This window comes from Heteronotia binoei, chromosome 4, assembly GCF_032191835.1.
Source record: "Heteronotia binoei isolate CCM8104 ecotype False Entrance Well chromosome 4, APGP_CSIRO_Hbin_v1, whole genome shotgun sequence".
NCBI classification, from domain to species: Eukaryota; Metazoa; Chordata; class Lepidosauria; order Squamata; family Gekkonidae; genus Heteronotia; species Heteronotia binoei.
In genome coordinates this window covers 10,603,893-10,620,864 of record NC_083226.1, presented here as the reverse complement: position 1 = coordinate 10,620,864, position 16,972 = coordinate 10,603,893, and the positions used below count along the sequence as shown (strand labels likewise).

The 16,972-nt window shown below is 48.1% G+C and overlaps 1 protein-coding gene across 11 annotated transcripts in view; it reads right to left on the bottom strand.

The window, feature by feature from the left end:
* Positions 1-16,972, bottom strand: part of POSTN (periostin) — a 75,008-nt gene that overhangs the window by 39,769 nt on the left and 18,267 nt on the right. For all 11 annotated transcript variants that reach the window (XM_060236768.1, XM_060236773.1, XM_060236774.1 and 8 more), the window contains exons 3-7: positions 15,938-16,002; positions 13,176-13,333; positions 7,828-7,992; positions 5,414-5,560; positions 1,234-1,375 (exon numbers count right to left, since the gene is read on the bottom strand). In XM_060236768.1, the coding sequence (XP_060092751.1) occupies positions 1,234-1,375; positions 5,414-5,560; positions 7,828-7,992; positions 13,176-13,333; positions 15,938-16,002 (677 nt within the window). The remainder of the gene's footprint in view (positions 1-1,233; positions 1,376-5,413; positions 5,561-7,827; positions 7,993-13,175; positions 13,334-15,937; positions 16,003-16,972) is intronic.

The following is a 16,972-nucleotide window of genomic DNA, read 5'->3' as shown; positions in this document are numbered from 1 at the left end:
ACCCTTTGGGTGAAGAAGTACTTCCTTTTATCCGTTTTAACCTGTCTGCTCAGCAATTTCATCGAATGCCCACGAGTTCTTGTATTGTGAGAAAGGGAGAAAAGTATTTCTTTCTCTACTTTCTCCATCCCATGCATTATCTTGTAAACCTCTATCATGTCACCCCGCAGTCGACGCTTCTCCAAGCTAAAGAGCCCCAAGCGTTTCAACCTTTCTTCATAGGGAAAGTGTTCCAGCCCTTTAATCATTCTAGTTGCCCTTTTCTGGACTTTCTCCAATGCTATAATATCCTTTTTGAGGTGCTGCGACCAGAACTGCACACAGTACTCCAAATGAGACCGCACCATCGATTTATACAGGGGCATTATGATACTGCCTGATTTGTTTTCAATTCCCTTCCTAATAATTCCCAGCATGGCATTGGCCTTTTTTTTATTGCAAACGCACACTGTCTGGACATTTTCAGTGAGTTACCTACCACGACCCCAAGATCTCTCTCTTGGTCAGTCTCTGCCAGTTCACACCCCATCAACTTGTATTTGTAGCTGGGATTCTTGGCCCCAATGTGCGTTACTTTGCACGTGGCCACAGGTCAGTTCAAGTGGTGCCATTGATTTAACTGAAATAGTTTAAAAGTAGAAATACTTAAATCCTGCTTGGGGGAGGGAGGGAGGGAAAACTGTGTGGTTTTTGTCTCTGTTTGAGGACATGCATGATAGCATTGTTGATTTTCAATGGTGTGGGACCTGCACATGATGGGACCATAGGCATGATTAATCCAAACCCTGAAGGTGCATCATCACCAGCTATCTAGCCTCTTGTCATCTATTTATTCGTTTACTTATTTATTCCTCACCTTTCATCCCAGCGGGGGCCCTAGGTGGTTTAGATCGTTTCCCTCTTCTCCATTTTACCTTCACAACAACCCTGTAAGGTAGGTGAGGCTGAGAAGGTGCGGCTGGTCCAAGGTCACTCAACAAACTTCCATGGCAGAAGCGGGGTTCAAACCCAGTTCTCCCAGATCCTAGCCTGACGCTTTAACCCCTGTGCCACACTCGTTGTCATGATGAGATGCAGAACTGCTCAAAATGCTGTCGGCGAGCGCACCGCCGAGGTGATCTGGACACACGGTAGCCCATTGCAAACAAGGAACGTTCACAGGTCAGCTCCCCTGTTTTGGAGACATCCCAGCATCCCTGCTTTTTTCTTTGACTTGGCATTTCTCGGAATTACCTTCAGAAGCCACCTTGTCACTCATGATCCTTTCCAGCACGCCACGAGGAAGTTTTGCAAAAGCGTCATTGGTGGGAGCGAAGAGCGTGTAATGGCCGGGCTGCCCAAGAGTGTCCATCACACCTGATGCAATGGCCGCAGCCTAAGAAAGAAAGGGGAGATGAGAGCATCGGACATTATGTCATTCCTCTCTCTTAGAAGAAGAAGATATTGGATTTATATCCCACCCTCCACTCTGAAGAGTCTCTGAGCGGCTCACAATCTCCTTTACCTTCCTCCCCCACAACAGACACCCTGTGAGGTGGGTGGGGCTCAGAGGGCTCTCACAGCAGCTACCCTTTCAAGGACAGAGTCTCAAAGCAGCCTACAATCTCCTTTTCCTTCCTCCCCCACAACAGACACCCTGTGAGGTGGGTGGGGCTGAGAGGGCTCTCACAGCAGCTGCCCTTTCAAGGACAGAGTCTCAAAGCAGCCTACAATCTCCTTTCCCTTCCTCCCCCACAACAGACACCCTGTGAGGTGGGTGGGGCTGAGAGGACTCTCACAGCAGCTGCCCTTTCAAGTACAGAGTCTCTGAGCGCCCTACAATCTCCTTTCCCTTCCTCCCCCACAACAGACACCCTGTGAGGTAGGTGGGGCTGATAGGGCTCTCACAGCAGCTGCCCTTTCAAGGACAGAGTCTCAGAGCGGCTCACAATCTCCTTTACCTTCCTCCCCCACAACAGACACCCTGTGAGGTGGGTGGGGCTGAGAGGGCTCTCACAGCAGCTGCCCTTTCAAGGACAGAGTCTCAGAGCGGCTCTCAATCTCCTTTCCCTTCCTCCCCCACAACAGACACCCTGTGAGGCGGGTGGGGCTGAGAGGGCTCTCACAGCAGCTGCCCTTTCAAGGACAACCTCTGCTAGAGCTATGGCTGACCCAAGGCCATTCCAACAGGTGCAAGTGGAGGAGTGGGGAATCAAACCCGGTTCTCCCAGGTAAGAGTCCACACACTTAACCACTACACCAAATTGGCTCTTAGGGGCAGCGTCTTGTGGAGATCAGTGGAAGGAGAATGCAAGAAAGTTCCCATCTGCCAATGAAAAATTTCATCTGGTCCCAACCTAGTGAAAGCACACCAGCCAGAGGTGGAGCTGACCCCTGCAGTCACGGCAGCCTCTCTGTCCCCATTTAGAACATCTGGAAAGGACAGCTGTCGCACTCCCATTCCGACCTAGCTTTTTGCTCTGTCCTGCCAGACTGGATCAAGGAATAACTGCCAGATCATCGTGCTTGTGGCATTCAAATTAAGGGTGTTTTTTTTTTCCACATCACAAACTTTAAAAATTAGTTTTCATGTACAGTTCCTATTCACATAAATTTGTGGCTGCTCTCGTGATTTAAGTGAGTGTAGACTTCCATTTCGAGAACTGGTTTTCTTGCAGCAGCTCGCCCGAAATCATGTCTGTTCGGTGTTCACTGAACAGCTGTGATAAGATCGTAAGAGAGAGGGGGAAAATGAACCTGCTTGAATTTCTCAGGAAGTCTCACAACGCTTCAGACCACAGCATTTCAAAGAGAAGAGGAGGAGGATATTGGCTTTATACCCTGCCGTTCCCTCAGAGCCGCTTGCAATCTCCTTGCCTTCCCCTCCTCACAACAGACACCCTGTGAGGCAGGTAGGGCTGAGAGGACTCTCGGAGAACTGCTCTTGAGAGAACAGCTCTGAGAGAACTGTGACTGACCCAAGGTCACCAAGCAGGTGCACGTGGAGGAGAAGTGGGATTCAAACCCAGTTCTCCTGATTACAGACCACCACACTTAACCAGTACACCAAACTTGGGAATGGAGCCTGGGAAGGGAAGGGACCTCATTGGGGCTTAATGCCACAGACTCCACCCTCCACAGCTGACATTTTCTCCAAGGTAACTGATCTCTGTATCTCGTAGACCAGCTGCAATTCCAGGAGATCTCCAGGCCCCTCATGAAGGCTGCCAAACCTCCCCCCCCACCATTCCATTGGGCTCCTGCCAGTTTTTTATATCACCTTCCTTGTTGCTGACGCATGGCTGAAGGGAAAGACAGTGAGGTCTGGGTGCAACTCACCTCCAAGCATAACCTGTAGACAGCCAGCCCGGTGTAGTGGTTAAATGCGCAGACTCTTATCTGGGGGAACCAGGTTTGATTCTAGGGTTGCCAAGTCCAATTCAAGAAATATCTGGGGACTCTGGAGGTGGAGCCAGGAGACTTCGGGGGTGGAGCCAGGAGACACTGGGGGCAGAGCCAGGAGCATAGTTGAACTCCAAGAGAGTTCTGGCCATCACATTTAAAGGGACAGCACACCTTTTTAAATGCCTTCCTTCCATAGGAACTAATGAAGGATAGGAGCGCCTTCTTTTGGGGCTCATAGAATTGGACCCGTGCTCCAATCATTTTGAAACCTGGGGGGGTATTTTGGGGAGAGGCACTAGATGCTATATGGAAAATTTGGTGCCTCTACCTCAAAAAACAGCCCCCCCAGAGCTCCCGATACCTCCAGATCAATCCCCCATTATACTCTATGAGAATCGATCTCCACATAGGGAATAACGAAGTGCCCAGCACACATTTCTCCCATCCCTTTCTGGCGACTCTGAAGCGAGGGATTGGCCTCTCTACTCACGAGTTGCTGCCAACTTCTTCAAAGTAACACAGACACCCCATCCCAAGAGGAAGCCTTTCAAACGGAGACTGAAGCCTCCATCCCAAGAGGAAGCCTTTCATTCGGAGACTGAAGCCTCCGGAGGTGGAAAGTCATATGGTGGCTGTGGGGGGCGGGGCTTCCCCCCTCCGGGCAGCTGACTGGGAGTGGGAAGGAGCCTGGGAAAGCAGAAGAACCCCCGCTGGGACTTGGGGATTGGCAAGCCTATTTGATTCCTCACTCCTCCACATGCACCTGCTGGAATGACCTTGGGTCAGTCATAACTCTGTCAGAGGCTGTTCTGGAAAGAGCAGTTTTTGTCAGAGCTCTCAGCCCCACTTACCTCACAGGGGACTGTTGTGGGGACTGAAAGGGAAAGGAGACTGGAAACCGCTCTGAGACTCCTTTGGGTCTTAAAGGGCAGGGTATAAACCACATCTCTTCTTCTAGTTTGGCCTTGCTGCTCTCATTGGTGGACTGTTCCTGCTTCCCTAATGCCAGAGTTGGCAAGCTTCAAAGTACATTTAACAGGCCCACTAATCAAGGTCTGTCAGTGCAAATAAGCAAAAGGCGTCCGCTAAGTTAAACAAGAAACCCTGTTTTAACTGAGATTAGTGCTAATCTAAAACTGGGCTGTGCTTTTGCATTTTTTGGCTAAAAATATATCAGCTGTTCAATGTATTCAGTTCATTAGTGAATTCCTGAAGATACCTTACGCAGCAAGACCATCACCCGCCCACCTACTCTGTTGAGTCATCTGGTGACGCGGTTGAGAGGAAAAGATCCTCAGCACTGGACATCAAAAGAATCCATGCGCACAGCATCGCCAAGGTTGCTTGGGAATCAGGACTGGGAGGGTGGATCTTATTCCCCAGTTCAATGTCACCACCAGCGGCTCAACAGCCACAGAAACCCCTATCGGGACAGGGTTTTTGACAGGCTCACCCTTATTTGTCTAGCAGCATCCTGGATAGAAAAAGGAGTTTTCTGCAAGGAACTGCAGCGTCCTCAGTTTTACAGCCATTTGTAAACTTCCTGGGGTGCCAATATCGCTTGGAAACCAGGGTAGAAATGCTCTAAACAAACTGGAATCACCACGTGTATCACGACATTCACTAGAGCTGAAACAGCCCCCTCCCCCCCATTTCATCGTAGGTTATGAAGAGGGCTATCCTCTAGCAGTGATTTCTCAGAGGGGCCTGATTCAGTCTCACTGGGAGTTGAATCTGCACTGTCTGCTTCTGCCCAGCATCGTTTCTTTCACTTCCTCTGTACAATGCAGAGTAAGGACGAGGAACCGCAGCCCTCACTCTGATTTGGCTTCACGAGACACTTGAAGGTCACCAATCAAATCTGGCTGTGCAATGATGTCAGAGAGCCAGGATGACTCCCTCCTCCCATCACATCACGTAGCCAGTTTATTCTTAGTTCATTGCTCTGTTCATACAGTAATTGCCTCCTCTTACATTTAAGGACACAGCTTTCCTGCGTTCATAAAACCGATGTTGAAATGTCACTTACTCTGAGAGATGAGAGGTCGTCTTCTGCCTCAATGACATCTTGAATGGTATTTCCAACGGGGGTCAGCACGCGGTCAATAACGTGGACCACACCATTTGTGGCAATCTGGTTGCCATGGATGATTCTGGCACAGTTGACAGTAACAACCTGTGTTTGAAGAAATGTGCAGGGGAATATTGAGCACAAAGCTTGCTATAAACTCGGCCCTGCGTCATTTGCTGCTGGCAGCAGAGGAGTACCTAGAATCACATGTTTCATGTATTTCTCCATTTGTCGTATTCGTACAACTTGTTTACGAGACATCATATGAACATATGAAGCTGCCTTATACTGAATCAGACCCTTGGTCCATCAAAGTCAGTATTGTCTACTCAGGCTGGCAGCGGCTCTCCAGGGTCTCAAGCTGAGGTTTTTCACACCTATTTGCCTGGACCCTTTTTTGGAGATGCCGGGGATTGAACCTGGGACCTTCTGCTTCCCAAGCAGATGCTCTACCACTGAGCCACTGTCCCTCCCCCAAGATTATGAACATATGAAGTTGCCTTATACTGAATCAGACCCTGGGTCCATCAAAGTCAGTCTTGTCTTCTCAGACTGGCAGCGGCTCTCCAGGGTCTCAAGCTGAGGTTTTTCACACCTATTTGCCTGGACCCTTTTTTGGAGATGCCAGGGAGGGATTGAACCTGGGACCTTCTGCTTCCCAAGCAGATGCTCTACCACTGAGCCACCGTCCCTGTGTGCCTCTTATGTTAAGCGAGTCTGGCCATCCCTGCCTTAGGTTTTTTTGCAACAGGCAGATGCAAACACCCCGGAACTCTTCACTCATGAGATGTCTGCCATTAAATATTCTGGTTCATGGAATCACAAATGCTCAAATCTACCGCTAATTGTCTCTCTCTCTACCTATCCACAACATCTCTCTCTCTCTCTCTCTCTCTCTCTCCCTATCCACTCCTTCAAATATATTACACAACTCTAGACAATTTCATTTATCCTTGCAGGTTAGAAAATGACTGCATCTGTAGAAATATATTTGATATATTTGAACATTTCTACATCAGCCATGTATGTGCACTGTCCTTGTGCATATATTTTATAAACATCCCAACTGGGTCCCATTTTGCACGGATCTTCCTAATTGTTGATCACATTACATAGGCTTAAACTTCCATTTCATAGACCTGTGGTGTTGATGACAACCATGGCTGGGCTGTTTGTTAGGTGAAAGGGCAACAAAGACTTTGCACATCATGGGGAATTATAAGTAACTGTGTGAATTCCAGGATTTAGAAAAACTGAAATTCTGGTTCTTTTCAAAGCCTTTATAACAGGAATGACCAAACTCGATTAATGTAAGAGCCACATAGAATAACAGTCAGATGTTTGAGAGTCACAAGGAAGGAAGGAAGGAAGGAAGGAAGGAAGGAAGGAAGGAAGGAAGGAAGGAAGGAAGGAAGGAAGGAAGGAAGGAAGGAAGGAAGGAAGGAAGGAAGGAAGGAAAATAGAGAGAGATGTGGAAAGAAAGCAACTTTAACTTTGAAGGCACCCTCCAAGCTGTCAGCTGGCTTGGCTTGAAGAGGTGGTTTAAAGAGAGAAATGCCTTCTCCAAGCCAGCTGACTGGGGAGGGGGGGCTTTGAGAGAGCCACATGTGTGAAAGAGCCATATGTGGCTCCCGAGCCATAGTTTGGCCACCTCTGCTTTATAGCATAGGAACATGAGAGACGCCATGTTGGATCAGGCCAATGGCCTATCCAGTCCAACACTCTGTGTCACACAGTGGCCAATATATGTGTGTGTGTACACACACACACATATATATATACACACACACGCACTGTGGCTAATAGCCACTGATGGTCCTCTGCTCCATATTTTTATCCAATCATCTCTTAAAGCTGGCTATGCTTGTAGCTGCCACCACCTCCTGTGGCAGTGAATTCCACATGTTAATCACCCACTGGGTGAAGAAGTACTTCCTTTTAACTGTTTTAACCTGGCTGCTCAGCAATTTCATCGAATGCCCACGAGTTCTTGTATTGTGAGAAAGGGAGAAAAGTACTTCTTTCTCTACTTTCTCATCCCATGCATCATCTTGTCAACCTCTATCATGTCACCCCGCAGTCGACACTTCTCCAAGCTAAAGAGCCCCAAGCGTTTTAACCTTTCTTCATAGGGAAAGTGTTCCAGCCCTTTAATCATTCTAGTTGCCCTTTTATGACAATTTTATTGCAATTTTAAAGTTTTAACTAGTATGATATGGTTGCCTTTATCTGCTGCTGTACACTACCCCGGGGCCTGTTTACAGGGAATTGGGAGGTATGAAAATTAATTAAATACATCAATAGTATAGAATAGAGAACTAGCTGCTCTAGCACACGTTGACGCAGATGAGGAAATACATCTCGAAACTTACACCATTGGGATAGTGATTGATATGCAGCTTTTGGTTGTTATACATGGATACCACCGTCAGGCCGTTCCTGAGGTCCTTCGTCAGTAGGCGCTTGTTCACCATGTGGTTATGGAGGGCATTGTACAGCTCAATGTTGACATTTTCAATCAGGCCGCTGTGGATTTCCTGGGAAGAGAGATCCAGTTAGGTTTCCCATCAAAAATTTGTTCAGTCAGTCACACTTTTCTAGCACCAAGATTCTGGCATTTGTGAACATCTATATTCTCTCTCAAAGAGCCCCGTAGTGCGGAGAGGGAAGCTGCAGTATTGCAGTCCAAGCTCTGCTCACAACCTGAGTTCGGTCCCAGCAGAAGCTGGGTTCAGGTGGCCGGCTCAAAATTGGCTCAGGCTTCCATCCTTCTGTGGTCGGTACAATGCGTATCCAGCATGCTGGGGAGGGGGGGCAGGCGGTAAAGTGTAGATGACTAGGGAAAGCATTGGCAAGCCACCCCGTAAAAAGTCTGCCGTGGAAACATTGTGATGTGACGTCACCCCAGAATCAGAAACAACTGCTGCTTGAACAGGGGACTACCTTTACTTTTACATTCAATCTCAGAAGCCAGAATTGGTCATTTTAGCTTTTCAGAGGGAATAGATATAGATATAGATATACACACACATATATTCACAAGCTGATGGACATTAGATTCAGGATGGACAAAAGAAAATTCTTCTTAACTAAACTTTAAGTGATTAAATACTTTTTTTCTTTACTCAAACACTGCTTCACTCAGTTTTATGCGACTAAAATGTGGAATGTGCTGCCGGAGGATGTAGCGATGGACACAGGCATAAACAGCTTTAGAAGGGGGTCAGACAGATTCATGGAGGATAAGTCTATAGGTGGCTACTAGCCATAGTGGCTAAAGTAGGGTTGCCAAGTCCAATTCAAGAAATATCTGGGGACTTTGGGGGTGGAGCCAGGAGACATTAGGGGTGGAGCCAAGATCAAGGCTGTGACAAGCATCATTGAACTCCAAAGGGAGTTCTGGCCATCACATTTAAAGGGACGGCATACCTTTTCAATGCCTTCCTTCCATAGGAAATAATGAAGGATAGAGGCACCTTCTTTTGGGGCTCATAGAATTGGACTCCCTGGTCCAATCGTTTTGAAACTTGGGGGGTATTTTTGGAAGAGGCCTTAGATGCTGTACTGAAAATTTGGTGCCTCTACCCCCCAAAACAGCCCCCCCCAGAGTCCCAGATACCCGCGGATCAATTCTCTATTATTTTCTATGGGAATAAATCTCCCTAGGGAATAACAGAGTTCCCAGCAGACATTTCACTCCCCTCCCCCCTGCTTTCTGACGACCCTGAAGCAGGGGGAGGGCCTCCAAACCAGGGGATCCCCTGCCCCCACCTGGGGATTGGCAACCCTAGGCTAAAGGGAGCCTCCCTGTTCAGAAGCAAGTAGGCCTCTGAATCCCAGTGCCAGGAGGGAAGGCCTCAGCCTCTGTCGTTGGCCCTCTGGTGTGAGACAGGATGATGGCCTAGACGGAGCACTGCACTGACCCAGCAGGGCTCTTCTGATATTCTTAAATAAGAACACTTGGTGCCTGCCAAGTGTTTTTAGAAAGTGGGCAGAGCCAGGTAAAGGCTTTTGCCCAGCGAGGCTTCTGATTGGCTGCTGGATATTCGATTGGCTGTGCAGAGTTTCTAAAATGTTGCTGTGGCAGCAGTGCCCTCACAGCACACGGATTTTACTGTGCAGCCAAAGGTAAGCTGCAGCAACCATTTTGTGGCTGTGCCCACCATGTCGTGCCAGCATTCCAAAGATGCCCCAGGCAGGCTCCAAACTGCCGGGAACCCCTGTGCTAGTGAGAGGGTGAACTAGTGCTCATAAAGTTGTCCTTCTCTGGATTGTCTCTCATTTTCTCCAAATGCTTGTAAAGCCTGATGGTTGAAAACTGAGCGCAATATTGCAACTGAAGCTTAAACAGCTATTTATATGTTTAAATAAATAATTAACAAGGTTTAGTTTGGTTACCTGACCCCTGGGCTTGGTTCAGTTGCTCAGTATAATTAAGTAATGTCAGGGCTCTTTTTGAGCAGGAACGCACTTCTGGCTGGCTTGGTGTCAGGGGGTGTGGCCTAATATGCAAATGAGTTCCTTCTGGACCTTTTTTCCTACAAAACCCTCCGTGAGCGCTGTCAAATTACAGTCAATTTACGGTGATCTCTCAAGGGATTTTCAAGGTAAGAGATTAGGATTGCCAAGTCCAATTCAAGAAATATCTGGGGACTTTGGGGGTGGAGCCAGGAGACTTGGGGATGGAGCCAGGAGACATTGGGGGCGGAGCCAAGATCAAGGCTGTGACAAGCATAATTGAACTCCAAAGGGAGTTCTGGCCAACAAATTTAAAGGGACGGAGAGCCAGTTTGGTGTAATGGTTAAGTGTGTGGACTCTTATCTGGGAGAACCGGGTTTGATTCCCCACTCCTCCACTTGCAGCTGCTAGCATGGCCTTGGGTCAGCCATAGCCCTGGCAGAGGTTGTCCTTGAAAGGGCAGCTGCTGTGAGAGCCCTCTCCAGCCCCACCCACCTCACAGGGTGTCTGTTGCGGGGGAGGAAGGGAAAGGAGATTGTGAGCCGCTCTGAGACTCTTTGGAGTGGAGGGCGGGATATAAATCCAATATCTTCTTCTTTTCAATTCCTTCCTTCCATAGGAAATAATGAAGGATAGGGGCACCTTCTTTTGGGGCTCATGGAATTGGACCCCCTGGTCCAATCTTTTTGAAACTTGGGGGGTATTTTGGGGAGAGGCACTAGATGCTATACTGAAAATTTGGTGCCTCTACCCCAAAAAACAGCCCCCCCCAGAGCCCCAGATACCCGCCGATCAATTCTCCATGATTTTCTATGGGAATAAATCTCCCTAGGGAATAACAGAGTACCAGCAGACATTTCCCTCCCCTCCCCCCGCTTTCTGACGACCCTGAAGCGGGGGGGGGGGGGGCTCCAAACCGGGGGATCCCCTGCCCCCACCTGGGGATTGGCAACCCTATAAGAGATGTTCAGAATGGTTTGCCATTGCCCGCCTCTTCAGCCCACCCTGGATTTCCTTGGGGGTCTCCCGCCCAAGTACTAACCAGGATTAACCAGGGAAGCTGTTTAGCTTCCAAGTTCTGATGAGCTCAGACGAGTCCAAGATGTTTTATTAGGACAGTTACAAACCCAGCTTTCTGCCCTCTTGGTCTTAAAATACACCCACAACCCTAACCATTGGTAAACGTGTGTGCTGAAAGTGCCCTCCAGCCACAGCTGATTTATGGCAACCCCGCAAGGCAAGAGACATCCAAAGGTGCCTCCCTCCATGTCACGACCATGGTCTTCCAGATCCTGGCCAGGTCCAACCCTACTTAGCTACCAGGTTCTGACAATATTGGGCCAACCTGACTTATCCAGGTCAGGGGCAAACGTGCAGCGTTTTCCTCAACCCAACACATTCGATACCAAAGTCCAGCTGCTATTTCAGAGTGGTTCTAAACACTGTATTCAGCAGCTGGATTTTCCTTTGCTAATATCATTTCATCATTGCATACAAGTTTGTTGGTCAAAGGTGCCATTGGACTCAAGTCCTAGTTCTCACATTCGTTTAACTCTTTTACTTGAATGCTCATTTGCTTCCATTCACAGGTCTTACTGTCTGCTTTCATCGGGGCTTTTTTGTATCAGGAATTCCTTTGCATATTAGGCCACACCTACCTGATGTAGCTAATCCTCCAGGAGCTTACGGTAGGCCCTGTACTAAGAGCCCTGCAAGCTGTTGGAGGATTGGCTACATCAGGGGTGTGTGGCCTAATTTGCAAAGATGTTCCTGCTTAGGGTTGCCAAGTCCAATTTAAGAAATATCTGGGGACTTTGAGGGTGGGGCCAGGAGACTTTGGGGGTGGAGCCAGGAGACATTAGGGGTGGAGCCAAGATCAAGGCTGTGACAAGCATCATTGAACTCCAAAGGGAGTTCTGGCCATCACATTTAAAGGGACGGCACACCTTTTCAATGCCTTCCTTCCATAGGAAATAATGAAGGATAGGGGCACCTTCTTTTGGGGCTCATAGAATTGGACCCCCTTGTCCAATCGTTTTGAAACTTGGGGGATATTTTGGGGAGAGGCACTAGATGCTGTACCTCAAATTTGGTGCCTCTACCTCAAAAAACAGCCCCCCTAGAGCCCCAGATACCCTCGGATCAATTCTCCATGATTTTCTCTAGGAATAAATCTCCCTAGGGAATAATAGAGTTCCAAGCAGACATTCCCCTCCCCTCCCTCCGCTTTCTGACGACCCTGAAGCGGGGCGAGGGCCTCCAAACCGGGGGATCCCCTGCCCCCACCTGAGGATTGGCATCCCTATTCCTGCTACAAAAAAAGCCCTGCCTTTAATCTAATCTTAGGTATACTTATAGCTCAGTTACATACTTATATATTTCAACTCTGACCCTTCCTGGCAATTACGCCCCCCCACACCTATATGTAAGGCTTGAGGAAATCTGTTTCAACGTATCTGAAGAAGTGTGTATGCACAGGCAAGCTTATGTCCAGAGTGAAACTCTATTGGTCTTCAAGGTGCCACTGGGCTCGGATATTTGTTGGAAATGTAGAAATCACGAAGGTTCTTTCTTTCACATGTGGTGGACTTGTGAAAAAGCGAAAGAGTTTTGGAAGATGATACAACAAGAAATCTCCCAAATTTTGGGTTACGACTTTAAGACTTTTGCAGAGACTTTTTTGCTTGGATTAGAATTAGAAAAATTTCCAAAGGAAGACAGGACTTTAATTTGGTACTTGCTCTCAGCTGCTAGGACATTGTATGCACAGCTGTGGAAACAAGGAAAAATACCAGAGAAATGGGACTGGATTGTGAAAGTTTTATCGTGGAGTGAGATGGACAAATTAACTAAAACTTTAAGAGACTATGACTTAGATATATTCAAAAAGGAGTGGAAGAAATTTAAAGGATATATGGAGAAAGAATGGAACGTAAAAAAGACATTGGACAATTTTTTAGTATCAATGAGAAAAGAAAAGTATTGAACTTTGATTGCTTAGCGGTACCTTTATAATTGAACTCAAATTTATAACTTCGGGGAAGTCAAGCATTGGAGGGAGGGGGGGGGGTTGAAATATCGTATGGGTTAGTATAGAGAAGAGATAACTAAATATTGTAACCATACGTTATCAATAAATTGTTAAAACAAAAAGGTGCCACTGGGCTCAAATTTTGTAAAGCTGAAATCGTTAACGGAAATGACTTCATCATAACGTTTTTTTAAAAAAAATAACAACAACATCCACATTAACATATTTACCGGATCCAAGAGGTCCCAGGCTTCATTGCTGGGTGCAAAGAATGTATAAGATCCAGGCCCTTCAATCTCTTCTCGCAGCTTTGACATATCAGAGTACTGTTGAGTCGAGGTGGCGCCCACAATCCCCAGAGTGCCATACACGTGATCGATAGGAGCAACTGCAACAGACAAGCAACATTGGCCATGAAGACTGGCCATGAAGACTCCCATTGCCATCAACGGCACAGTATTCCCTGAATGAAGCACTACTGGTTCCAGCTGGCCAGCAGGGGGAAGCCGCACCCCCACAGCCACCATGTACCTCTAGATCTCCGGCGGGCTTAGAAACCTGCAAACAGGTCCGGTTTTAAAATGTGTGTGTGTGTGCCTTTAAAGTTGAGCAGGAAGCAGGAAGTACTTCATGGGGAAGGGTCAGCAGCAGAGCTTCATCAGAGCACAGCCCCTAAGTTTGTTTTGCTTTCCTTTCAGAGCAAATAAGTGTGTGTGTAAAAGAGAGCAGCATAGCCCCTGTACTTTTCAGACCTCATTGTGGAGGAACCAGAGACAGTTAAGTGTATGTATGTGTGCGTGTGCGTGCGTGCGTGCGTGCGTGTGTGTGTGTAAGAGAGAAAGCCCCTGTACTTTTTAGAAGTGTCTCTGTGCTTGTTTTGCATTGTTTTCAGAGACTTTGTATAGGGTTTATGGGATGGAGGAAAACTCCACCTCTTTCTTTTTTTGTTTGCCAGGGTTAGCCTGAAGAACAGCAGTTAAGAACAGCCCCAGTGAAATGTGAGTTTGCAAACTCTGTGCATTTTGACTGCCGTGTGTATATTCACTTTCATTTACTAGAATTGCAGCTTTTGGGGGATGAGGAAATGATGACTATTCAGGTGAACTGCACTGCTGTATTTTTATGTATTTATTTTGGGAATGTGAAAGTCTGGCTCTGCCCCAAAGTCTCCTGGCTCCACCCCCAAAGTCCCCAGATATTTTCTGAATTAGACTTGGCAATCCTATTCTAGAAAGATGCAACAAGAAAGGAATCTCACAGAGCCACTTGCTTGGGCCACTTGAATTCCCGTGAAGAGTAAAGTCGCTAACTCTGAAGTTTGGGGATAGAGCCTGGGAAAGGCTGAGACTTCAGCAGAGGAGTCATTTTTTTCCTGTCTTATGGAAATCAGGTATAATTTCGGGATATAGAATCAGAGTTGGAAGGGACCTCTAGGGTCATCTAGTCCAACCCCCTGCACAGTGCAGGAACTTCACAAAATACCTCCCCCTAAATTCACAGGATCCTCATCGCTATCAGATGGTTATCCAGCCTGTTTAAAAACCTCCAAGGAAGGAGAGCCCACCACCTCGCAGAATCAGAATCATAGAGTTGGAAGGGACCTCCAGGGTCATCTAGTCCAACCCCCCTGCACAATGCAGGAAACTCACAAACCCCTCCCCCTAAATTCACAGGATCTTCATTGCTGTCAGATGGCCACCCAGCCTCTGTTGAAAAACCTTCAAGGAAGGAGAATCATAGAATCAAAGAGTTGGAAGGGACCTCCAGGATCACCTAGTCCAACCCCCTGCACAATGCAGGAAACTCACAAACCCCTCCCCCTAAATTCACAGGATCTTCATTGCTGTCAGATGGCCACCCAGCCTCTGTTGAAAAACCTTCAAGGAAGGAGAATCATAGAATCAAAGAGTTGGAAGGGACCTCCAGGGTCACCTAGTCCAACCCCCTGCACAATGCAGGACACTCACAAACCCCTCCCCCTAAATTCACAGGATCTTCATTGCTGTCAGATGGCCACCCAGCCTCTGTTGAAAAACCTTCAAGGAAGGAGAATCATAGAATCCCAGAGTTGGAAGGGACCTCCAGGGTCACCTAGTCCAACCCCCTGCACAATGCAGGAAACTCACAAACCCCTCCCCCTAAATTCACAGGATCTTCATCGCTGTCAGATGGCCACCCAGCCTCTGTTGAAAAACCTTCAAGGAAGGAGAATCATAGAATCAAAGAGTTGGAAGGGACCTCCAGGGTCACCTAGTCCAACCCCCTGCACAATGCAGGAAACTCACAAACCCCTCCCCCTAAATTCACAGGATCTTCATCGCTGTCAGATGGCCACCCAGCCTCTGTTGAAAAACCTTCAAGGAAGGAGAATCATAGAATCAAAGAGTTGGAAGGGACCTCCAGGGTCACCTAGTCCAACCCCCTGCACAATGCAGGAAACTCACAAACCCCTCCCCCTAAATTCACAGGATCTTCATCGCTGTCAGATGGCCACCCAGCCTCTGTTGAAAAACCTTCAAGGAAGGAGAATCATAGAATCAAAGAGTTGGAAGGGACCTCCAGGGTCACCTAGTCCAACCCCCTGCACAATGCAGGAAACTCACAAACCCCTCCCCTTAAATTCACAGGATCTTCATCGCTGTCAGATGGCCACCCAGCCTCTGTTGAAAAACCTCCAAGGAAGTTTTTATCTCCAGGTATCACCTGGAAGTTGGCCAGCCTACTGAGGAGTCTCATGTATTTCAAGGAATTAGTGGCCTATTGGTGTGTGGGAGGCCCAGGGCTTCAGCTAAAATGCTGTCAGCTGCTTGCTTGCATGCATGAGGAGACTTCCGGCAGGGACTCGATAAATAAGACAGCAAGTCACCAGTAGCTGCACGTGGCTCTTCCTTAAGAAGCGCTTCCTAATGTTGCTTGTCCACCCCCGCTAGAGCTGGCTCCTCTCCCCCTTGCCCCCCTCCTGAAGAGACCCATTTGACTCAGTTGCAGGTACCTGCAGGGCATCCGCGCTCTCCTTCCATCTTCATGTAGCCAGGGCAGCATTCATACAAGACAGTCCTGCGGAGCAGCGAAACAAGTTTGTTTTATTCCTTATTGCCATCTTCCCTTAACTTAATAGTCAGGGCTGTGCACAGACACATACAGGGAGGGAGAGGATTTGGTTCCAAGGGAACTTCGATCTGCAACACCCGCTTTATGGAAGTCAGGCCAATTTTGTGGGTCTTTTCCCATCCCACCCCCCCCCACCCCCCTTCAGCCTCTGCGAGGAGGCAAGCGTGAGGAAACAGAAACCGGCTGGTTCCACAGCCAATCCACGTTGAGAGAGGGGAGCAGCAAATTGGCACAAACTGAGCCGCAGCCGGAGAAGTGTTGGGCACCCTGAAGGAAAGGAACCGTGAAAGCTGACCAGAGAGAGCCTGGGTGGGGCAGCCAACAAAATGACACAAGAGTAACCATGATGAACGCGGCTGCAGAGCACGGGGCCTGTATGTACAAGTTTCTCTGCTTTCTCACTGCAGCAAGGAGCAAGATGAACTGAAATAGATTCCCGCTCACGTTAAATGACACCCTCTCAATCCACTTTCCAGGCACTTTGCGCCTCGATTTCACTGTGCGAAAAGGCAAAATCCACTTGTAAAGGGTTGCTGTGGTGCATCGCAACGGGATTATTTAGCATGTGTGAAGACATACCACTTCCCCCAGGGGACCACGCAGACCTTTCCCCAGGCCTTCCCTGCTGGTTCCTGGACGTTTACCCAGTAGGGTTGCCAAATCCAATTCAAGAAATATCTGGGGACTTTGGGGGTGGGGCCAGGAGACTTTGGGGGTGGGGCCAGGAGACTTTGGGGGTGGAGCCAGGAGACATTGGGGTGGAGCCAGGAGCAACGTTGTGGCAAGCACAATTGAACTCCAAGGGAGTTCTGGCCATCACATTTCAAGGGACTGAACGCCTTTTCAATGATTAGGGTTTGTAGAATCTTTCGGGATCAAGTGCTGTGTTCTACTGGAGAAAGTTTCCCTTCCAGAC